This window comes from Aethalodelphis obliquidens, unplaced genomic scaffold (assembly GCF_003676395.1).
Source record: "Aethalodelphis obliquidens isolate GAN/ISIS:26980383/991018 unplaced genomic scaffold, ASM367639v1 scaffold20, whole genome shotgun sequence".
In the NCBI taxonomy this organism is placed as follows: Eukaryota; Metazoa; Chordata; class Mammalia; order Artiodactyla; family Delphinidae; genus Aethalodelphis; species Aethalodelphis obliquidens.
In genome coordinates this window covers 13,019,609-13,041,699 of record NW_020837964.1, presented here as the reverse complement: position 1 = coordinate 13,041,699, position 22,091 = coordinate 13,019,609, and the positions used below count along the sequence as shown (strand labels likewise).

General features: G+C 46.4%; 1 protein-coding gene across 11 annotated transcripts in view; it reads right to left on the bottom strand.

Annotated features, from left to right (window-relative positions):
• PDPR (pyruvate dehydrogenase phosphatase regulatory subunit) overlaps positions 1–20,713 on the bottom strand; it is a 38,452-nt gene extending 17,739 nt beyond the window's left edge. For 4 of the 11 annotated variants that reach the window (XR_003435421.1, XR_003435419.1, XR_003435420.1 and 1 more), the window contains exons 1-10: positions 20,563–20,713; positions 12,446–12,733; positions 11,137–11,270; positions 7,175–7,256; positions 6,916–7,079; positions 5,991–6,112; positions 5,055–5,172; positions 4,154–4,303; positions 1,809–2,001; positions 149–273 (exon numbers count right to left, since the gene is read on the bottom strand). Coding sequence is in view for 8 of the 11 variants with exons in the window: in XM_027119290.1 (XP_026975091.1) it covers positions 149–273; positions 1,809–2,001; positions 4,154–4,303; positions 5,055–5,172; positions 5,991–6,112; positions 6,916–7,079; positions 7,175–7,256; positions 11,137–11,270; positions 12,446–12,669 (1,312 nt within the window). In the remaining 3 variants the exon portion in view is untranslated. Of the gene's footprint in view, positions 1–148; positions 274–1,808; positions 2,002–4,153; positions 4,304–5,054; positions 5,173–5,990; positions 6,113–6,915; positions 7,080–7,174; positions 7,257–10,897; positions 10,904–11,128; positions 11,271–12,127; positions 12,248–12,445; positions 12,734–15,391; positions 15,398–20,562 lie in introns of those variants that run through there. The other 7 variants (XM_027119293.1, XM_027119292.1, XM_027119291.1 and 4 more) reach the window with 7 other exon arrangements.
• Positions 20,714–22,091: the final 1,378 nt, after the last annotated feature.

Below are 22,091 nucleotides of genomic sequence, written 5' to 3'. Positions count from 1 at the left end.
AATGCCCCCAACACAGGCCTGAAACAGGCAAACTCAGACGCCCAACTTGAAGCAATTACTAAAGAACCAAGGAAGAATCTGCCCCTCTGGATGACAGAACCAGTCAGATGCCTGCAACGATGGGCAACGGGGATAAAGCTTCACTTACGCATGACTTCCATGACACGGTGGCGCAGGAAGGTTCGGCTGCTCTGGAGGGCTCCAAAACGCTTCAGGTCCAGTTCCCAGACACTTTCTGAGGGATAGCCATGCACCATCCACTCAGCGAGGTACCTGTGTAGATGGGGGAAGTTGCTGGGCCTCTCAGCACCGTGATACTCTCAGCGCTGTACTAGGAATCAAGCACCAACAGAATTGAAAGACTCTATCTTGTCAAGAGTGGTTGAGCAATTCTGGGCAATTTCCTTAACTTCTGGAAGAAACAAATTATATCCATCTACTGCTCTCACAAGACCACTATGAGGATATGAGCTCTAATGATAAGATTCCCTAGAAAGTATAGAGATAAGCCACATTCCATACAAATGTACTCCATACATCCAATGGGTTTTTTGTTTGTTTGTTTTTTCCTGTAAAAAGTCACCTCAGGAGGTTATACAGTTATCTGGCCATATCGCCTTTGCTCCAAACATTTTTGGTAACTTCTACTCCATAACTGTCTTCAGAGCCATTCTACAATTCACTCAAGAACACTGGTCAATTAAAAAATGTTTTTAAATTGTGGTAAAAAACACACAACGTAAAATTTACCATCTTAACCATTTACAAGTGTATACTTCAGTGGTATTAAGCACTTTCACATTATCTGTAACTATCACCACCATCCACCTCCAGAATTCTTTTCATCAAACAAACTCTATATCCACTAAGCAGCCCCTCCCTACTCCCTCCTTACCCTAGCCCCTGGCAAGCACCATTCTACATCTGTCTCTATGAATTAGACTACTGTAAGTATTCATATGGGTGGAATTATACAGTATTTGTCCTTTCAACACCGGCTTAATTTTTAATTTATTTATTTTTGGCTGTGTTGGGTCTTCCTTGCTGCGTGCAGGCTTTTCTCTAGTTGCAGTGAGTGGGGGCTACTCTTTGTTGTGGTGCACATGCTTCTCATTGCAGTGGCTTCTTGTTGCGGAGCACAGGCTCTAGGCATGCAGGCTTCAGTAGCTGTGGCACGTGGGCTCAGTAGTTGTGGCACGTGGGCTCTAGAGTGCAGGCTCAGTAGTTGTGGCGCATGGGCTTAGTTGCTCCGCGGCATGTGGCATCTTCCCGGACTAGATGCGCAGGCTCGGTGGCCATGCCTCACGGGCCTTGCCGCTCCGTGGCATGTGGGATATTCCCAGACAGGGGCACGAACCCGTGTCCCCTGCATCTGCAGGCGGACTCTCAACCACTGTGCCACCAGGGAAGCCCCCTCGCTTAATTTTTGTAAGTACCAAATTTGAAAATAAAAACCTGTGTGATCAGCATGATCTTCTACTTCACTCACCACACTTGGCTATTTCCAAACTCAAATACATATTCAAAGGACCAACATTTGTTATGACTGAAGTAGTACAGAAGAACATCCCACGGGCTCCAAGGCTAACTCCAAAAGAGGAGTTCCAAAAACATTCTGTACAATGACGTGTCTGGAACACGGGAAGTGCCTCCCATGGCAAATACTTTGAAGGGGACAACTCTCTCATGACATGTGTCTTCCTCTTATTTGAACATACTGGATTAGGTATTTCACAAACCCTATGAACCAGAAGTAATTCCAGAAAGGAAGAAGCCTCGCAAGCCGAACCTGAGTGCAAAAGACTTACCTTCCAGCTCCTCCACCAAACGAAAGGCCAGCAGAGTTCATTCCCGCCAGGACGAAGTAGCCCCGCACTGAAGGGGACTCGCCCATGATGCACCTCATGTCCGGCGTGAAGGTCTCGGGGCAATTCACCAACTTCATGATCTCCATAGTCTCCAGTTCTGGCATCCTACGCAGCAGGGAACTCAACAGGGGCTCTGAGCAACAAAAACAGACCCAAACACAGTCGTCAGTTTTAGGGGATTCAAAACTCCCTACTCCTTACACTCTTCTATTCCCTCTCCTTTCGGAAAATGTCTTGTGGAGGTTTTCTGAGATGAGCCAACTGGGCCATCTATCAGAAGCAGAAGCCTTGGGGAAGTATGGGGCATTCCTACAGAGTTCTTGGCATAAAGACGGAGAAATAAAGATACTCTTTAGAGGGAAAGGAGCTATGGAAGAGTAAATACTACATCTGGCTATAGAATCTCAAAGGGATCAGGACTCACGGAAAAGCTCTTAAATGACCCCCAAAGAGATGTGCAATAAAAGGCAATGTTTTCCTAAGTCGGAACAGCTGCAAAAGACAGATCCTCAACCTGTTTTAAGGTAAGTCCATCGTCAGGGAATGATCCAGGGGGACAGTGGCAATAGATGAAGCCAGACTGAAGCTGGCTGGTAGGTACATGGGATTTCTTTATATTATTCTCTTCATTTTTAAAAGTTTGAAATTTCCTAAATTTAAAGAAAAGAAATTTTAAGTCCAAGTGGAAGGAAGGACACTCTTCACTACAGACCCTTTCATATCTTTTGAATTTGGAACCATGTGACTGTATTACCTATTCGATAAATTAAAATTATTTAAAAATTGAGTAAAAGAACATATTAATGAAACTGTTTTGCTTCTTAAAATTCTCTTCAATTTTAAATGAAGTCCTATCAAAAGAAGGTTTCCTCCCAGCCTAAAATTTCAGCAATGATTTTAGGCGAATAAGTGATAAGCCAAAAGTCCCTTAAACCAAGATTTTAATTTTAGGTCCCTGAATCTGCTCACCAATAACTGTATCCTTAGATCAGACAAATTCTGTGGACTACCCTCTGTAACCACCAAAAGGGGTTGTTACAAAGATCAAATAAGGAACTACGGGTATATCTCGGTTCAGTTCTAGACCACCGCAATAAAGTGAATATCGCAATATAGTGAGTCACGTGAACTTTTTGGTTTCTCAGTACATATAAAAATTTTGTTCACACTATACTATAGTGTACTGTATGTACAATAGCATTATGTCTAAAAAACAATGTACATAACCAAAAACAATGTAAATTAAAAACTACTTGGCTAGATATGCAAGCAACCTAAGTGTTCATCAACAGATGGCTAAAGAAGATGTGTGTGTGTGTGTATATATATACACACACAATGGAATACTACTCAGCTCTTAAAAAAACTTTTACCATTTGCAATAACATGGATGGACTTGAAGGGTATTATGCTTAGTGAAATGAGTCAGAGAAAGACAAACACTGTATGTTATTACTTATATGTGGACTCTAAAAAAGAAAAACTAGTGAATGTAAACAAAAAAGAAACAGACTCACAGATAGAGAACAAACTAGTGGTTATTGTTGGGGAGAAGGAAAAGGGGAGGGACAAGATAGGGGCAGGGAGTCAAGAAGTACAAACTACTATGTATAAAAAAAATAAGCTACAAGGATGTACTGTACAACACAGAACGTAGTCAATATTTTATAATAACTATTAGTGGAACATAACCTTTAAAAATTGTGAATCGCTATATTGTTTGTATGCATGAAACTTGTATACTGTACATCAATTGGACCTCAAATAAAGATCATTTAAAAAAATTTTCTACTTAGACTTCAGTGTATTATTAAAAACTTCTAAAAAAAGTAAAAAACAAAAACAAACCAAAAAAAACCTTTACTGCTAAAATATGCTAATCATCATCAGCCTTCAGCAAATCATATCTTTTGCAACAGTAACAACAAAAAGCACTGATCACAGATCCCCATAACAACCATAACAATTAAAAAGCTTCAAATATTGTTAGAATTACCAAAATGTGCCAGAGACACAAAGTGAGAAAATGCTGTTGGAAAATAGTCCCAACAGACTTGTTCAACACAAACTTCAATCTATAAAAAACTCAGTATCATACAGCAGAATTTGACATGACACTAAATCAACTATACTTCAAAAAAAAAAAAATTGAAAAACGAAACCAAGAAAAAACTCAGCATGTGCGAAGCACGATAAAATGAGGTATGCCTGTGTTCCTGAAAAGGCTTTAAAGTGTAACATCTTAGACAATATAAGGCAATCTTGTTAGAATCTAGTTCACACACCAAAGTGATCCCAGTCTTCCTGCAGATTCTGAATCTCCAGCTGGTTCTTGCCCTCAGTGAAAATTGGCTTTGGGTTCTTCTCAAAGCCCCCAGACAGGATGCCACCCTGCCAGTTCCGAATATAAATTCTTCCATCGGCATCCACAATAGCTGAGGAAGAGAAATGACAAGGGGGTGGGGGGTAGAGGAGAAGACAGGGTTGAGCGACAAGCCAGCTGTCTAAATGGACAGAAAAAGCAGCAAAACAAAAACACCCAAAATTGGACTTATTAACCAAACAGCATTCAGTGAACACAGGCGTTCATTAGCTTTAAAATACTGTTCCTGGTCATGGGGGAGGATCCTCCCTCTCAGATTTACAGTGGAGACTGTTTCTCAGATTATCCCTAACCAGATCACTTACCTAGAAGCTTTGACTAGTTCTCAGAATCAAACTGCTTAACTGCCACTGTGCCACGTGAAAGCCAGAGAGAAGGGGGGACTGTGGAGCCCACTCCAGGGATGAAGGCCTCCAAGTGGTATCAACCCCTCCCTACAGCGCTGGGAGTCTCTGAACAGCCCGAGTTTATAGCTCACCTGTGACATCTCCACAACGTGTAGCATTAAGTCAAGAACTCTAGGTTACATTCCAAACACTCTCAGTTTAGACCTGTTTGAGACTACCCGTTAGCTTGCAAACAAACAAAACTGCTTAAGTGCAATGCCCACTTTGGCCATCCTTTCATAAAGAGTTATTAAAGTCAAGTTACAATGGGGTCCACCTCCCTGTACCATGCTCCAGAAAAGAAACAAAAAGAAAAGACTCTTCCGGGCGCAGTCTGTCCTTAGCAGAAAGCCTTCCTTTGCAGAGGACAGAACAGGGGCAAGGAAACAAGATTAAAAACAAAGTGCAAGTCCTCACTTGGTGTGTTGCTCTGCAGAGGGGTCTCCCAGGGGCGAGTCAGAAGGTAGAAGTGTTCGCAGGCATGTAACGGGATACTAACCGGCTCCTCGTTGGACAGACCCAGCTCGTATGCCCACTACAAACGGACAGATTGATTTGTGGGTGGAAGAGGAACAGAAAGACAAATGAGCAAGTGCAGCCTCTTGAAAAGAGTTTAATTTCAAGTGGCTTCTGTGCGCTCTTGCCTCCACGTCAGCTGTGGGAAGCCAAGTTCCAGCCTGCTTTAGTTCAGTTATTGGACGGGGAGCAACACTACGCCCTTTAAACCACAAAGTCTGCTTTTCTAGCAGAGGAAGACAGATTTACCAGCTCGTGAAAGGAGCTCGTGGGGAGCAAGGGAGGCCCTTCTAACAAAACGCCTGGCCTCAACCACAAACCCCAAATACCAATCATAAAGAACTGCACATGGCAGCAAGTACTCCTAGGTCCCCTTAAGACTGTGGAGTGGGAGGCAAGGGACCAATCTGCCTTCAAAGCAGCAGCAGTTTAGTGTCCTGGAAACTGAATCCACACTCCTGACACAATAAAACAGCCTAATACTCATCTGCTGGGTGGTAGGATGAAACGAAACACCACAGACAGACCCGACGCCAAGGACTGATTGCTGTCAATGCCCAACTCTCCTGGCCTTCCTGACCAGGACAGCGCCAATTAGCCAGGGGGGAGGAAGGAAAAGGTCACCCAGGCTTCTATTTGAGGAATAAGAACAGGCTTCCGATTTGGAGTGAGAGATTCTGAGTTTTCCTGTCCAAACAAGAAACAGTGTGGTCCCTGACATCTGCTTAGTCCACCACAATATTAACTGTACATCTGTACCGCCCCGCCACCCCAAAAAAATCCTGGAGACAAAAGTTAAATAAGAAAAGCAGTGACCCAGTACTGTCGCTAACCTACCTGACCCGCACAGTTGACAAAATAGTGGCACTGGATCTGTCCTTTATCAGTCTCCACACCAGTGACTTGACCTTTCCTCACCATAACATGAAGAATACTTGTCCGGTCATAGATCTGAACACCTGTTCCAATGTAAACAAAGAGTTGGGGCATCATCATCTGATGTTTCAGAATTAGGCATGTGCAGCAGACTCACAACAAACACGGAAGAGGCCAGGTCGATGCTGGCCTTTAATGTTAAAAACCAAAAAACTCCTGGAACCGCATCCTGAGACTGTGTAAATGGACCTTTCCCAAGACTGAAAATACCAGGCCAACTGAAAAAACTGACTTTAGTATGTAATCAAATTCCAGGAATCATGGGAATTCCCTGGCGGTCCAGTGTTTAGGGCTCTGCGCTTCCACTGCAGGGGGCACAGGTTCGATCCCTGGTCAGGGACATAAGGTCCCACATGCCACGCAGCATGGCCAAAAAAATTCCAGGGATCATAAAAGGGGTAGGAGAGAAAAAGTGCCATTGGGCATCCTTAAATCCTAATCTACGTACATCATGAATCAGTTCATCCAAAGTATATAACACCATAGACGCTGATTAGTCTTCCCCCCATTCATTCCAAGATCAGGATATGATCCAAGCTGTGGATTAAATCCCCAAGGTGTGTTTCAACCTTAGAGCTTCTCAAGTCCTGTGGGGGAGAAAATGCCCTTACATCTGAAGTGCTTTAAGCAGGACTAAAAGCAGTTCCTTGGACCTTAATAAGAAAAATGTGGCCCTGAAGAAAAATATTAACAGATACTATATTAAGACAAAAATTCTAGGAGCCAGGAGCCAGTGTCCCAATATGGAAGTTGGTTGGTATTCCTGCCCTACTGAGAGATGCTTTCTTAGACGACCTCTTCCTTCCTAACCCCAAAACGTGCTTACCATTTTGGGAGGCAGCACTTGCCAGGGCAAGAGCCACATCAGCAGAGGACACCACTGCATCCTCGGGGACATGCATGGCCCCCACCAGGTCGTGCACATTGAGGAGAGGGTGAAGTTCGGCCACTTTCTTGGGGGAGATGATCTCGGAGGGGATGCCTATAACACTGCCACAGAACACAGGGGGACAATGACATTCACTGCCCTCCGGCAGAGGTCAGGTGACAGTAAAGTCAGGACAGGCTTCTAGCCTCATACGTACTTCAGCCTTGAATTGATGCGCTTCAGGGAGATCAGCCGGTCCTGAGTTTGGGCCAGAAAGATCGAGCCTGTCCTTATGTAACCTGGAAGAAAAAACAGCCCAAACTGAGACAGAGCAGGCCAAATGCAGGGGGCCGGAGGAGCAAGCCCACTAGACTGTAAAGTGGAAGACCTGTGATGAGTCCTGGGCTGCCACCTCCCAATCATTCTCAGCTCACAGTTTTGTGAGGATCAAATGAGTCTAACGTACATAAAATCACTCTTACACTAGAAATGAAGGACACCAATGCTGAACAAACCTTTGTTTTTTTTTTGGGGGGGGGGGGCCGAGAAGTAACTGTGACCCATCAATTCTTCACTCCTTTATGCAATTATAATTAGACCCTTTCTCCTCCTATTGTTGGTGGGAGAGTAACCCTTGGTGAAGGCCACTCAGCACATCTTCCACCTCAGTACAGTCAGCAGGCCTGTGACCTAAGCTCAGCCAATCTGATCCTCCTGGAATACTGAGTCTTGAGCAAGGAGGGGAATGGCTGGACGTCCCTCATCTCGGGAGCAGCAGCGTCCTGGCCACATGATTCCTGTTCCAGCTGAGGGACTGGCTGCTGTTGGGTCCCTACAACCTGGCCTCCACCCTGCCTCCAGCTGGCAGCCTCCTGTCAACTCTACAGGCCCCAGTGGCCTTCCAACAAACTCCTTTTGCCCAAGTTAGCCATGGTCAATTCCTGTTGTTTGCAATCAATGTACTGGATATGACCACTATTACACAATGACAATCCTCCCAGAATGCAATGAGTCTTAGCTTTTATGAAGAAACACTCGCATCAATCAAGTGTCTTTTTAAAAAGGAAATACAGTCACGATATTTAAATATTTTATTGTTCCTTCTGAAATCATCAGATAAATATGCCCTTCGCAGACATGACAAGATTGCCAAGTTCGGAAAACTGAAATTTCAGAGCCTGATTTTATAAGTGGTAAATTTATCCTCAATATATTTACTCCTTTGCTCAATCCTGGGGTACACAGAAAGCAGAACTGTCCATACCACTGTGAAAAATAAACTTGCTAATTATGGCTCAATGTTTGTTCACATTTCCTTTTGTCTTGACTGAAGGTGGAGTCTAAATACTGTGATCAGAAGTCCCTGGGTTTGTTCTTTTTTCCCCCTATAGTAAAGCTGTTATTCACATGAAATGCAACTAGATTATTTCGGATAGTGTTCCACTGAACGTTCCCCCCTTTTCCTGATGGTTTTATTCTATATTTGAATATGCAAAATGTTTACATTGTTCTAAAAGTCAAAACTATACAAAGTCAGGCCAGAAATACCACTACCCCCCAGGCCCCCACCCTGCACCCTGTTTCCCACCTACCCTGGGAGGTAACCAACCTCAGTACTTTCCGGTTTATCCTTCCTATGTTTCTTTCTTTGCAAAATTAAGTATACATTTGCATATTTTCTTATTTCTTCTTACACAAAAGTAGCACATTTTATATACTTTTTAACACCTTGTTTTTCTCATTTAACAATTATCACAGAGATCACTCCATAGCAATTCACAGACATCTTCCTCCTTCTTTTTACATCTACCTAATAATCCTTTGTGGGGATGTTCCATTTTATTTTACCAATCTCATGCACGTATATTTTTGTACAAGATGTTCTTAAGTGGAAAAAACAAAGTACATAATATGCTTAATACAATCTCATTTGGGTTAAAAAAAGAAGTAGACCTGTATATACATACAAACTAACCACAGACTAGTAACCTTCTGGTGGGTATTCAGTGGGGAGGATCACTTTTTATTTTCAGATTTCTGTATTGTTCACATTTATTATAATGAGTATATAACTTATTACATATGTTTAAAACTTTTTAAAAGTTCCTTCTAACCCACAAAGTAATTTTTTAAAATTGATTTGGCACCGACTTAGTAAATTAATGGTTTAATCTATCTGCATCTAGGTTTTTCATCTGTAAAAGAATGATCTGAACTTCCCTGGTGGTGCAGTGGTTAAGAATCCGCCTGCCAATGCAGGGGACATGGGTTCAAGCCCTGGTCTGGGAAGATCCCACATGCCACGGAGCAACTAAGCCCGAGCCTGTGCTCTAGAGCCTGCGAGCCACAACTACTGAGCCCCCATGCCACAACTACTGAAGCCCGCGCACCTAGAGCCCGTGCTCTGCAACAAGAGAAGCCACCATAATGAGAAGCCCGTGCACTGCGACGAAGAGTAGCCCCTGCTTGCTGCAATAGAGAAAGCCCACGTGCAGCAACGAAGACCCAATGAAGCCAAAAATAAATAAGTAAAATAAATTTAAAAAAAAAGAATGATCCTTCCTTATTATAAGATCAAATAATATGTGGAATACTTTCAAAGATTATTAAAACTTTTAGATTATCATGTTCAATCACTTGACAAAAATTACATCATGTGCAAAAGAAGCACTGCAGAAACTAGTAACTGCATAATGAGGACCCTTGGAGTGACCCAGTAATTCAGAGTAGAAAGCAGTTAACATACACCTCACATGAATGAACTATTTTCAGAGGATTAGCTTATTATATGTTATCATCAAATCTATGTTGTACACATGTCACCTATTTAATATCTCAAAGCAGTCCACTGAATGACAGCAGTCATTGGAATGCACACCTGTATATTCTGCTGGACAACAGAATTCTCCAGCAGGGAAGTCCCTACATCATCTTTCACTGCATCACTGGTGAACTACAATGGGGGTGACAGATTGAGGGGGATGCCCTTACTCTCTGTTGCCTGACTTCCTCACTGCCCCACAGACATCAAAGAGAGATCAGGCCCAATAAAGGATTCCAGCCAGTGACCTCAAACAAAAGCTAGACTAACTTACCTTACAGAAGCCTGCAGCCCTGATTCCTCTGGAATCTAACCAGCTGAGCCATGCAAGGCTCAACAAAGCACGAGTAACTGAACCAAAGGACCAGGACTCAGCAGTTCCATTTCTGGGCTCATTATGTGGACCCTCTTCTGACTCAAATACTGGTTAGTATCTGATTCAAGTACCTTGTTGTCATTAAATTAAATCCAACCAAAAAGGACTGAAATACAGTTAGGTCCATGTCTGTCATATTCAAGTTATTAGAAAATCAGTCTTAAGTTACAATTTACAAGTAAGGTTTACACTTCGGTTGGCAAAAAAAAAAGCTACCATTTTTTGTCCGTATTAATCTTGAAGTATCTGTGATCTGAATTATGCAAGGTCTGCCTCATATAGGCATTGTCCTGAATTTCATCACTGGGCCTCACTACCCTCTCATGATTATACTGTGGTCACCAAACTGCTTAATCAGCCACGAGACTGGGTTTGACTCTGGGCTTCTAGCTAATCCATCACCTTATAACAAAGCGCTGCACTTTCTTTCTACCTTGTTACCACATGGGACCATAGCGTGGCTTTGTCTCCCTCTTCTTGGGACAGTTCCTACTTACTCCAGTATTATTTGACTTACAATTCTGTGTCCTTACCCCCATGATTACACAGGTAAGGAGAAATACATGTTTATGCTTTCTAGGTAGAAATATCCTTAATATCAATTTTGGAAGTGCAGTGGGTCCAACTATTTAACTACCAAGCACCTAAAGTTGAGTTGTTTCTCCTCCTCTTCATTCAGGAGCCAAGTGTTGCCACTTACTAGACTTCAATGAGTGAAATATATAGGAAACGGCCCAGGAAAACTTCCACTCTATAAGAATTATAGAATCTGAAAAGGAGCTAGGATGCTGACTGAAGGCCCTCGATTTACAGATAAGGAGAGTGAAGACAGCTCAACAAGCTAAGTGACCTGCCCAAGGTCATACCCTGACAAGTGGCAAAACCTGTATTAAAACTCAAGTCTGAATTACCAGATCACAAGCTGACTTGGTATAGGACCAAACACAGTACTGAGTAAAAAGAGTCTAGATCACCTGCTTACCTGTATGGATCCCTGTTTCTTGCTCTAACTGATGGTAGAGTTTGTTTGAGTAGTCTGCCATCTTTTGCTCAATGGTCAAGTGCCTGGCGGTGCTTAGGATGCCAGCACAGAACCTCGTAGAGCCAGCAGCTAGCCTGCAGGATAGATGCAAATGCTATTAGGTAGACGCATATATCGGTGAATACAAGAAGTTCAAGGTTCCTCATTATACCACTGTTGTAACATCCAAAGATGGAAACAACCGCAATGTCCATCAACATGAGAATGATTTAAAATTTTGGAGTTCACCTATACAACAGAATACTTTACGGCCATAAAAAATAAATGAACACTTTTATGCACCAATCCTAATGGAACAACCCTAATGAAAAAAGCCAGGTGAGGAACACTGTTTAAGGTATGCTACTACTCGTATGAAAAAGGGAAAAAAAATAAATGAATATGCATATACCCACATACATACGTACCAATACATATCTGATTATACATGGAGAAGAGTATCTGAAATGGTACCTAAGGAACTTAACTGACTTCCAGTGAGGGGAACTTGTAGCTAGAGGTCAGCGAGCAGAAGGAGACTTTCCCCTGTACACTCTTTTACACATTTTCAAGTTTGAACTATGTAAATGTATCACCTATTCAGAAATAACCACACTTTAAATTTTTAAAATGTTGTCCAATTTGCGGTAGGCAACAGAACATAAACAGCATGGAACAGAAAAAGGACACTAGGTGAAAAGTGAATAAATTCGAATAAAGCAGCAATGTTAGTTTAAAATAATGTATCACAATTGCGTCATTAATTGAAACATTAATCCTAATATAAGATGTTAATAGTAGGTAAACCTGGATGCAAGGTATATGGTAACTCTGCACTATTGTTCCAATTGTTCTATAAATCTAAACTGTTCTAAAGTAAGTTAATCAACTGAAAAGGAACAGAAATAAGAAATAATGTAGCCAATTTCATTTTGGCTCAAAGAGGAAGCACCTGAGTCGCAGGATTTATTGCTGTATTATTACAACAAAGAGAGCAAGATGATAAGATGTGCTTTGAACCGGAAATAAACACATCTTTTAGCTACTTGTTATGTCCCAATCTGCCATCTCTCTGAGAACCAGAAAACAGGAGTATTAGGCATCGCAAAACAAAGTACCAAAGATTTCACTTTTCTGTAATTCTACTTATGCTACTTAGTGACACTTACATTAGCTATTGCTGAGTCAGTATTACTGAAATCAGAGGGATGAGGGAAGCCCATATAATCAGTGCAGCACAGCCCCAAGCCATGTCCAGCTTGATCCCTACCTGCCCTGCTCCAAAAGGACGATATCCTTCCACCCCATCTTGGAGAGATGATAGGCCACAGATGTGCCCATGATTCCACCACCACAGATGACCACCTGTGCCTGGGCAGGCAGGGCCACAGAATGCGCTTTGGCAGCTGACGCACCGCTTCTGGCTGAGGACCACTTCTGCCATCCTCGGCTGCTTCTTGGTCTTCGGACCACCGATAGCAACTGGTAAAGCATCACGTCTGTCAGCAACTGGGAGACGTGCTCTCACTCAGCAAGAAGCGGATCCCAAGAATTCAAACTAGATAGAGAAAACCAAGAGCATAAGATTAACGAGAAAGTGTCAAAACACAGAACAATAATTGTACATTCAGCAAATGTCTGAGGACTTACTGAGTTCCAGACACATTGCTAGGTATAGATACAGCAATGAAGACAAATGAGGAGGTCCCTGCCTTTACACAACTTACATTTGAGACAGAGAGACAAGCTGCCAATATACAAATAAAACAAGTAACAAAGCTAGTACGATGGAGTCACTAGGGGCACACCAAAATATCATGGTCAGAAAGAAGGTGACATTTGAAAAGACCTGATGGATGAAAAAGAACCCGCTACGTGAAGAGTGTTCGGACAGAAGAACCAGCATGTGCAAAGGCCCTGAAGTGAGAGAGCTTGAGGAGTCCAAGCACAGAAAAGAGGCCAGTGTGTCCACAGCACGTGAGGGAGAGGAGGTGACCTGAGATCGAGCTGGAGGTGGCAGAGACCAATCGTACACAGCTCTTGGATGCCACCACGAGGAGTGGGATTTATTCTACATGCAAAGGAAAACACTAAAGCAGGGGAATGACATAATCTGGCCTGTTTTTCCAAGATCAGGCTGGCTCCATGGAAGGCTCCCAGAAGGACAGGGAAAGCAGGGGTGAGTCAGGAAGCTACGGCAGTTCTCCGGGGGGACACCATGGTGGCTCAGACGAGGATGGTGGCAGCAGAGTCAGAGAAATGACTGGATTGTTTGGGAAGTAGAAAACACAGAGCTTACTTGCCAACAAACTGGATGTTAAAACAGGAAAAACGGAGAAATAAGGATGATGGCTAAGTTTGTGGGGTAAGCAACTGGGGCCACGGACTATGTGAGATGGATCAGACATAGGGAGGGAGGCTGTGAGGGTGTGCATGCGTGTGAACAGTGAAAGGTCCCAGTCTTAGATGTCAACAGCCAGAGACCCAGCAGGCAGCACGTGAAAACAGGGAGCAGCAGCTGGGTTCCCAAGCCTGAAACCTGGGGGTGTGGTCCGGGAGTCATTAGCATATGTACAATATTTGAAGCCCTAGCATCTGGAGGAACAAGACCCCCAAGGCTCCCGGCATTTACACACAAGGAAGAGAAGGAAAGGACTACAAACAGGACTGAACGCTGCAGATGCACAGAGCGTCCTGAAAAAGAAAAGTGGCTGAAGAGATAGAGACGGAGTGGCCAGTGAGGAAGAAAGAGAACCAGGCAGAGGGCACAGAAGCCAACAGAGGAACGTGTGTGAAGAAGTGGTAACTACAGAGGGTGCTGAGGGGGGAGCAAGATGGCCACGTGTCCACCAGATGTGACAGCACAGAGCCCCAGGTGTCCTCAAAAAGAACATTCTCAGGGGAATGGCAGGGATAGAACAGAGACTAGAGCAAACTAAAGAGTAAGCGAGATGAGGGAGTGAGGCAACCGCTACCCCGTGCTCTGAGGGAGCAGAGGAACTCGGAGCCGAGCAAGGCGGTCTGTGTTTAGGGCCGGGAGCTACTAAGCATGTTTCACTGCTTGGGGGATGAGCCAGTAAAAAGGAAAGAGACGGCAGAGACAGGAGAGGCAAGAACAAAGGATGAGGCCCAGGAGAAGGAGAGAGAGAGACGGGATTCAAAGCTGCAGGGAAGGACAGCTGGCCTCATGCTTCCACGGCCATGGGGGGAGTTGAAGGTACCAGGTGTGCGCTCCTGAGAGCAGAGGACGATGAGTCCCGTCAGGCTGATCACTTACACACCAGTCACAGGCTGTAACCAAGACATTTCTACAAGACAATAAATATCCTACGTTAGACAAGGAAAAGCATGGAGGCCAGGTCCACGGGCATGAGGATCGAGTACAGAGTAAGACCTAAGCTGAGCCTGGGAGGGGCGAAATCGGGACAGAGACGGGAAGCACACACCATCAAGCTGCAGAACAAGCCTGGCCCTAACTGCCTGTGAGACAGGCTGGGACCTGGGGCCCTTTGTTGCAGTGCCTGCACCGAGACAGACATCTCCTGGAGCAACAAAACACAGAGAAACAGTAAGGGACTAAGAATAACTGCATGCAGGGCAATGGGGGCAAAGAGAACAAAGATACAAAGAGGCCAAAACCCACCTGCCATTTCTGAGGTGCCAGAAGCAAAAGCAGGCTCCTGGCATGACCCCCGCGCACAGCACCACCACGGGGGTGGGCACACCACCCCAGCCACCCCCGGCCCCACCCACCGATCTGCCCCCACCCCGGGGGAGTGAGCAAGGGAACCTGCCGCTTGCTTTTGCTCCCTCGAGTCCCGATAAAGCCTTGCCTCAATTTCTACTGATTAAAGAGTCCAAGAACCCACTGGTGGATGACAGCGAAGGACGTGGCTCAGAGGCCGCAGCTTCTATGAACGCTGGGTAATAGCAGAAACTGAAGTACGGTGAAGCCAGACCATGGAAGCCTCTGATACTTGGTCCAGTACCACAGGCTGAATATGACAAAGGCAGGCTTTTAACAAAATTAATCTAACAGCAAAACAGGGGACTGTTCAAGTTTCAAGAAACTGAAGAAAGACCTGTTCGCAGACTAAGCGGTCACAGACGTACAGGAAGACGAGGCCTGAAGACCAGAGTGGGGGTGACAAGCAGACATGAGGGTGGCTAGCAAGTCACCAACAGCACGTCCACCAGCAGCCTCAGGACCCAGCACGCTCCTCCATCAGCCTGAATCACCTAAGGCCACGTATCAACACCCATCTGTCAGAGGACTCTCAGATCTGTGACGAGGGCAGGCACAGACTGCATCCCAAGAGAAATCCCAACCAACTAGGGACTAACTTTTCTGGCCACCTTGAGGTCCCACCACGCCTCATGTCCCTGTCAAACTCTGTCTCAAGATGGAAGCTTCTCCACACAGCTAGTCTTGCTGTAAGCTCATCTCCACATGACCAATTTCTCTCCCCAGTTCCAAACCATCTGTTTTCCTCCCTAAAACCTCTATGGGCGCTCTAGAACACCCTTACCAAAGTGACGCACCCACCCCTTCACGAATGTTCTCTCCACCCTCTGTCTTAATGGAAATGCAGCTCTCCTGAGGGAACTGTCGCTGTCACACAGCCAGCCCTGTTCCACTGACACCATCAAGAGGCACAGTCGGCATCCTCCTTGCTTCGGAACCATTACCACTCAGTCACACTTGGGAAAGACCCTGTTCCTTTGTGCCTTAAGTTAGCAGGCACCCCTACTTGGCTCCGGGCTACTTCCTATTAAGCCACAGGCACAGCTCTCTCTACATCCGGGTTCTGAACCCATAACATGGCTCTTCTCCCAACCTTTAACACCACCTCCTCTCTTCCTTCATCAAAGGAGATAACCTGTCTCATCTTGTTCCCCAAAACCCCACCTGTAAACCTCCCTGCATGAGCAAACCATCTCTGCCTTCCTTCACAGGGTCAGAAGTTAATCCCTTACAGTGGCCTGGATCCCCCTTCCTGCCCCCTTCCCCTGAACCGAGCTCCATCAGCTGTCCTCCCTCTTTCACATACCTTCACATTTACCTCCTTCTCCTCAGCATTTAGATGTGCTTAAGTACCCCCTCCCCCTGCCCAGGGGATTTAAGAAATAAAACAAAGCTCCAAAACACTCTTCAATTAGCAATTTTAAAAATTCTAAGTTATAAAATGATGGTCTGCAAAAAATCAAAAACAGAGGTAAAGGGCTTCTCTGGTGGTGCAGTGGTTAAGAATCTGCCTGCCAATGCAGGGGACACGGGTTCGAGCCCTGGTCCGGGAAGATCCCACATGCAGCAGAGCAACTAAGTCCATGCACCACAACTACTGAACCTGCGCTCTAGAGGCCACAAGTCACAACTACTGAGCCCACGTGCTGCAACTACTAAAGCCCATGTGCCTAGAGCCCATGCTCCGCAATGAGAAGCCCGCGCACTGCAACAAAGAGGAGCTCCTACTTGCCTCAACTAGAGAAAGCCCGCGCACAGCAACAAAGACCCAATGTAGCCAAAAATAAAAATAAATAAAATTTATCTAAAAAAAAAGAAAAACAGGAGGAAGTTAAGATTTCCCTCCACTCAAAGATCACCAGTACCAGTGTCAATTATATTTTCCCAGAATGTTATTTTTGCAGCAACGAGCTGCCCTGACGTCCACTTGTTTGCCACCACCTTTGCCTTAAGTCCTTCTTTTATTACCTTGGTGATGGCACAGTCGGCCAGTGGACATTTTAAGCAAAAATTTCTTAACATGTATTTCACAACCTGTCTTTTTTATTTCCCGTCCTACTCTCTTCTGAACCAAAAGTGGTCGGGCTTCTGCCCCACCAGGCCACTGCACTCCTCTTACCAGGAACGCAAATGTTGCTCCTTTCCAAGGGCACTTTCTGGGCACTCCCTCCTATCCACACTTTTTCCTTGTTTTCTGTGGCACCTTCTGCCCCGATCACTGGCCTCTCTCCTCTGCCCTTCCCTCTGTGTTGACGTCCCCCAGGGCTCCCTGAGGCCAGCTTCGCTTCCCCATCCACCACTGTTCAGGGTGATTCCCTTTCCTGCCATGACCGATGGCCTAACCCATAGCACTCCTGAGCCTTAGACCCGCACGTCTAGTGGAAGAAGGGCCGCCTCCACTTGGACTCCCACAGGTCAAACTGAGCACATCCAAAAGGTAAAGCCATCTTCCCCAATCTCCAACTCTGCTCCACTTCCTGTGTCCCCCAGGAACACCATACACTAGAATCCTGGGTGTCATCCCACATTCCTTTCTCTCATCTCCTCTCTCCAGTCAATCATCAAGGCCTAACCAACAACCCTACATCCTAAATCTCCCTCCAGTGGATCTACTCTCCATCTCCACTGCCCTGAACTGAGCACAGCCCGCCATCCTCTCTGTTTACTGCAAAAGGTTCCCAACTGGGCTTCCCGCCTCTAATCTGCACACCATTCTCCCCACGTCCCACAGCCTTCACACAGAGGCCTGAGCACATCTCTGAAATGAAGATCCTATTTCGTGCCCCTGCTCAAACCCTTCAATGACTATCTGGCGCCCTCAGAAAAAGTCAAATTCCTTAATAGGAAGTGCAAGACCCTGCTCACTTCTTATCTCTGATCTAATTTCTCTTCTCTCTCTCTCCTCTCACACTCGCATCAAACCTAAACTACTTTAATTCCTCACACGTGTCAGGCATGAACTTTCTCTTCCACCTCTGGGATTTGTGCAGACTGTTCCTTCTCAGTGGCATAGTTCCTGCCACCCCTCCCCCCAAATAAAGATAATCCCTGCAGCTCTCAGCCTGTCTGACATCTTATTTGTTCCCACTCTCCCCCCAACACTCAGGTAACTGTTCTGTATTTCCCCAAACACCCTGCACAAGCCCCAGCTCAGAGCCAACCACACTCTGTAACGGTCTGTCTGCCAATCAGGGAAGCAAAACAGCAAGCTGCGTGAGGAGGAAGCAGACTTCAGAAGCAGACAGATCTGGGTCTGATAATCTCCCCCACCACTCATTAGCTGTATGACTTTGAGCAGGTTGTTCAATCTCTGTGGTTCAGGCTGCTCGTCTGTTACATGGGCTAGGAATACCTACCTCACGTGGCTGCTGCAAGACTAAAGCAGAAATGCAGGAAGAACATGGCAAGTGGCGCCTCAGAAGCACTTGGAAAGTGGTAGCCTTTAGCCCCCTGGGATAATGGAGCTCTCTGAGAGCAGGGACCACTTATAACTTGATCAGGGTTGTCACAGTAGGCACCCTGGAAATACAACCTGACAATTAAATGAGAACAGTGAACAAAGGAGATGGGGAAAAAATTCAGTGATGACTCAGATCTCAAGGCTAGGCCCCCAGATGTGAGGAGATCTCTAAATAACCTGATATAATTTTTTAAAAAAGGTTATATTCTTATAGGTAGTTATGATGTGCCAGGCACTGCTTTATGTATACAACTAATTTAACCCTCACAAATCTAGAAGATGTTACAATTTTTATTCTACACTTGAGGTAAAGGAGGCACAGAGACGTGAAGTGACTGATCCAAGATCCTACAATACTGGTGAGTGGCAGAGCCTCAATTCAAAGCCCGCCAGTTCAGCATTAGAGTCTGCCATTGAATCATTACTTCTTGCTACCTGTAAGTTAGGATTAGATGATTAAAACAGGGTAGCTGAGAGGCCGGAACCACAAGGCACTTCCCCAAATAGAAAAAAGGAATTGCAAAGGTAGCATTAAAAAACATAACAACAGGGACTTCCCTGGTGGCGCAGTGGTTAAGAATCCGCCTGCCAATGCAGGGGACACAGGTTCGAGCCCCGGTCCGGGAAGATCCCACATGCCGCAGAGCAGCTAAGCCCGTATGCCACAACTACTGAGCCTGTGCTCTAGGGCCTGTGAGCCAGAACTACGGAAGTCTACGCACCGCAACGAAGACTAGCCCCCGCTCACCACAACTAGAGAAAGCCCACGCGCAGCAATGAAGACCCAACACAGCCAAAAATAAATAATAAAAAAAACCCAAAAACATAACAACAGATGAGTTTCAAGATGTTAGAAATAATACTAAAAGGCCAGGGTGATAAGAACCAAGAAAAGGATTTTTGACCTTGTGCTCACCATGACCTTCAAGAGTCAGTGAAGTGGTGAGGACAAAAAAAGGACTTACAGTGGATGCAAACAGTGAAGGTACAGAAGGCATCACAGTCTATTCCAGTAGGTTTGGCAGCTAAAGCAAAATAAAACTTGAGAGCAAAGGAGATAAAGCCAGTAGAGAAGAAACGGAAGATGTCAAAGACAACAAAGTAAAACACACACCTGGTTGAAAGTAAATTACGTGTTTAATTTCTGCTAAGGAGAAGAATTCCTGCTAAACAATCTCAATACTGACGCTGGTTATGCTCAGATCTGCTTACACCAACAAGAGCAAGAGGACAGCTCCAACTCCTTCTGAGCTGTTCCTCTGCACGGTCACAACACCTTGTACAAATTGGCTGCTGGTCACAAGGGAGACTGGGTGAGAAGAGACGGATTAACACAACATTTCCCACACCTGCCTCCAAATGAGAGCCACCTGGGACACATTTTAAAACACACTCACACACACACACACAGGCTCCCTCTCTGGAGATTCTGATCCTGCGGTCCAGGGTGCTATATTTTTCAACAAGTGCACCAGGTGATCAGCCAAGTTTGAGAACTTAACACAAATCTCTAGCCCTAGGAACGTGTCCCCTTCAGCCCGGCTACCTCGCCGCCCCCCAGCACGGGCGAAACGGACGTGAAGATGCCTGAATCAAATCTCGGTGTCATACACATCAGGCCCAAAGGGTCAAACGTTGGGAAGAGAGCTCACCGCCCCGGCATGGACGTTTCCACCTAACCTCACCGCTGACTCTGCAGCACTTCTACTAGTTAGTTAAGCACAAGCGGACCGCACGTTGCCACGCGGGAAAACAATTACGCCTGCAGAGACGACCCAGCTGGGCAAGCCCGACCCACGCTGGGGCGTGGGGGTGGGGGCTGCCTGCCCGAGGCGGGCCTCAGGAGCCAGGTTACCCCGGCCGCCCTGGGCATCCGGGCTCGGCTGCGGGCGCCTGCCAGAGCCGGTGCGCTGGCCCCGGGCAGCCGGGCACGGGTCCGCGAGACGCCACCGCCGCAGAGAGGCTGAGGGAGACCGGGCGACGCGCTGTCGGCCCCGGCGGGCGGAGTCCCGGCGCCGGGAAGCGCCTTCCGAGGGCCAGGCAGAACCGACGGGAAACGAGGGACGCCGGAAGCCCCCTGACCGAGACCACAGAGGAAAGGGGGGGGGGGGCGCTGGGGGTCCCGGGCCGCCACGGTCCGCGCGGACGGGGACGCCAGAGCGGCTCCGCAGCTTCTCCTTACCTCACGGGCGCCCTCGGGCTCCGCGCTCAGCAACACTCCGGCTGAAGCGGGGCAGCAGCCACAACCCTTGCCGGGGTTCCCGGGGGCCGGAAGGTGGTACACGGCTTGGGAAGGGGGCGGGACAGGAGGGAAGAAAAAGTTCCGGCGAAGCTTGATACGGCGACCTTCCGCGCTTTACGGTGCCTAGCAAGGGTACGCCGGCACGTGACCTCACTCGCGCACGCGCACCGTGACGTTAGGTGGTAGGGCTCCGCCCCTGACACGTGGGGCTTGTTTGGGTCTCTGGAGGCCCGTCCCCTAAATGGGGGCCGCCTCCGCCAAGATGGCGGCGATCTGTGGGACTGCCCTTTGAGGCTCGCTTTAGGACTCTAGCCTCGGAGCCTGCTATTTATGCAGGTGCAGTCCTGCCGGCCGAGGTGGTGGCAACCCCGCTGCAGTGTGGGGAGAGAGCGGGGGTTCTTTCTTCCCTTGAGGCGCGTTCCCCAGGTCTTGTCCCACGTCGTCCGCTGCCCAAAGACACTCTAGTCCAGGGCATAAAGAAGATTCTTGGACAGCCGCTTCGTTTTTTGTAAGTCGCCCGGGTCTTCTTGGGCGAATAGCTATCAGAGCAGATGGGAAATCCTGTCTGCTGGCCCGGCCAGACCTCGGAGGCAGGATAAGAAGACCTGAGCTCTGGGCCGGATCTTACTCTTTGCGCCTTCTCTGCTTGTCTGGACCAGAGGAAGAGGAATCATTTCATTCACTACATCCTCTGAGAAGCTCCCCATCACCTTGCTTACTATCACATCGCCCTGTTTTCTTACCTTTATAGAACTTGTCATTGAAGTAGATCAGTGTTTGTTGATTGCCTTTCCCACTAGTTGCAAGCTCTGCCCTCTGACGACAGAACCTAAATCTCGTGCAGGGCTATGTTCTCAGTACTTAGAACAGTGCTTGGCACAAAGTCCAGTACATATTCTTTGAATGGACAGTGATCTAATGGTATAGCCTCCCCAGCGTGTTGGGCCACCTCTCTAGTTCCCATTCTTTGGATTCAAGCCCGTCTCACCACACAAGCCAATTTTGTTTAATGGATGGCCTCTTGTGGCTGGGCGTCCTGCTGGGTGATGGGTTTCAGCAGTGCACAAGAAAGAAAGGGCTTCTGCTATTAAGGAGTGGCAGTAAAGCTCCAGGGACCTCTGTGTTACCACGCTAGCCCACAGCCTTATATGTTCTCACTTGCCAGTTAACTCACACAAGACAGCCCACATGAGGTCTGGTTTCCTGAGAACAGATACTGCCTTTTGCTACTCTGTTACATGAAAGTTCAAGGCATTCTGGGACTCCATGCTAGCTACATACGTTAATATTTTAGCTCTGGGCTTAAAGCTTAGGGTCACCAGCTGCCCCCCAAAAGAAGAGGGAATAGACTAACAGATATGAGGTATATTCTTGGGGAAGTCTTTCTGATACCTGGATGTGGCAATTTCGAGGGAAAATAGTCACAATTTTTTAAAAAATATTTTTTAAAATTTATTTATTTAGGCTGC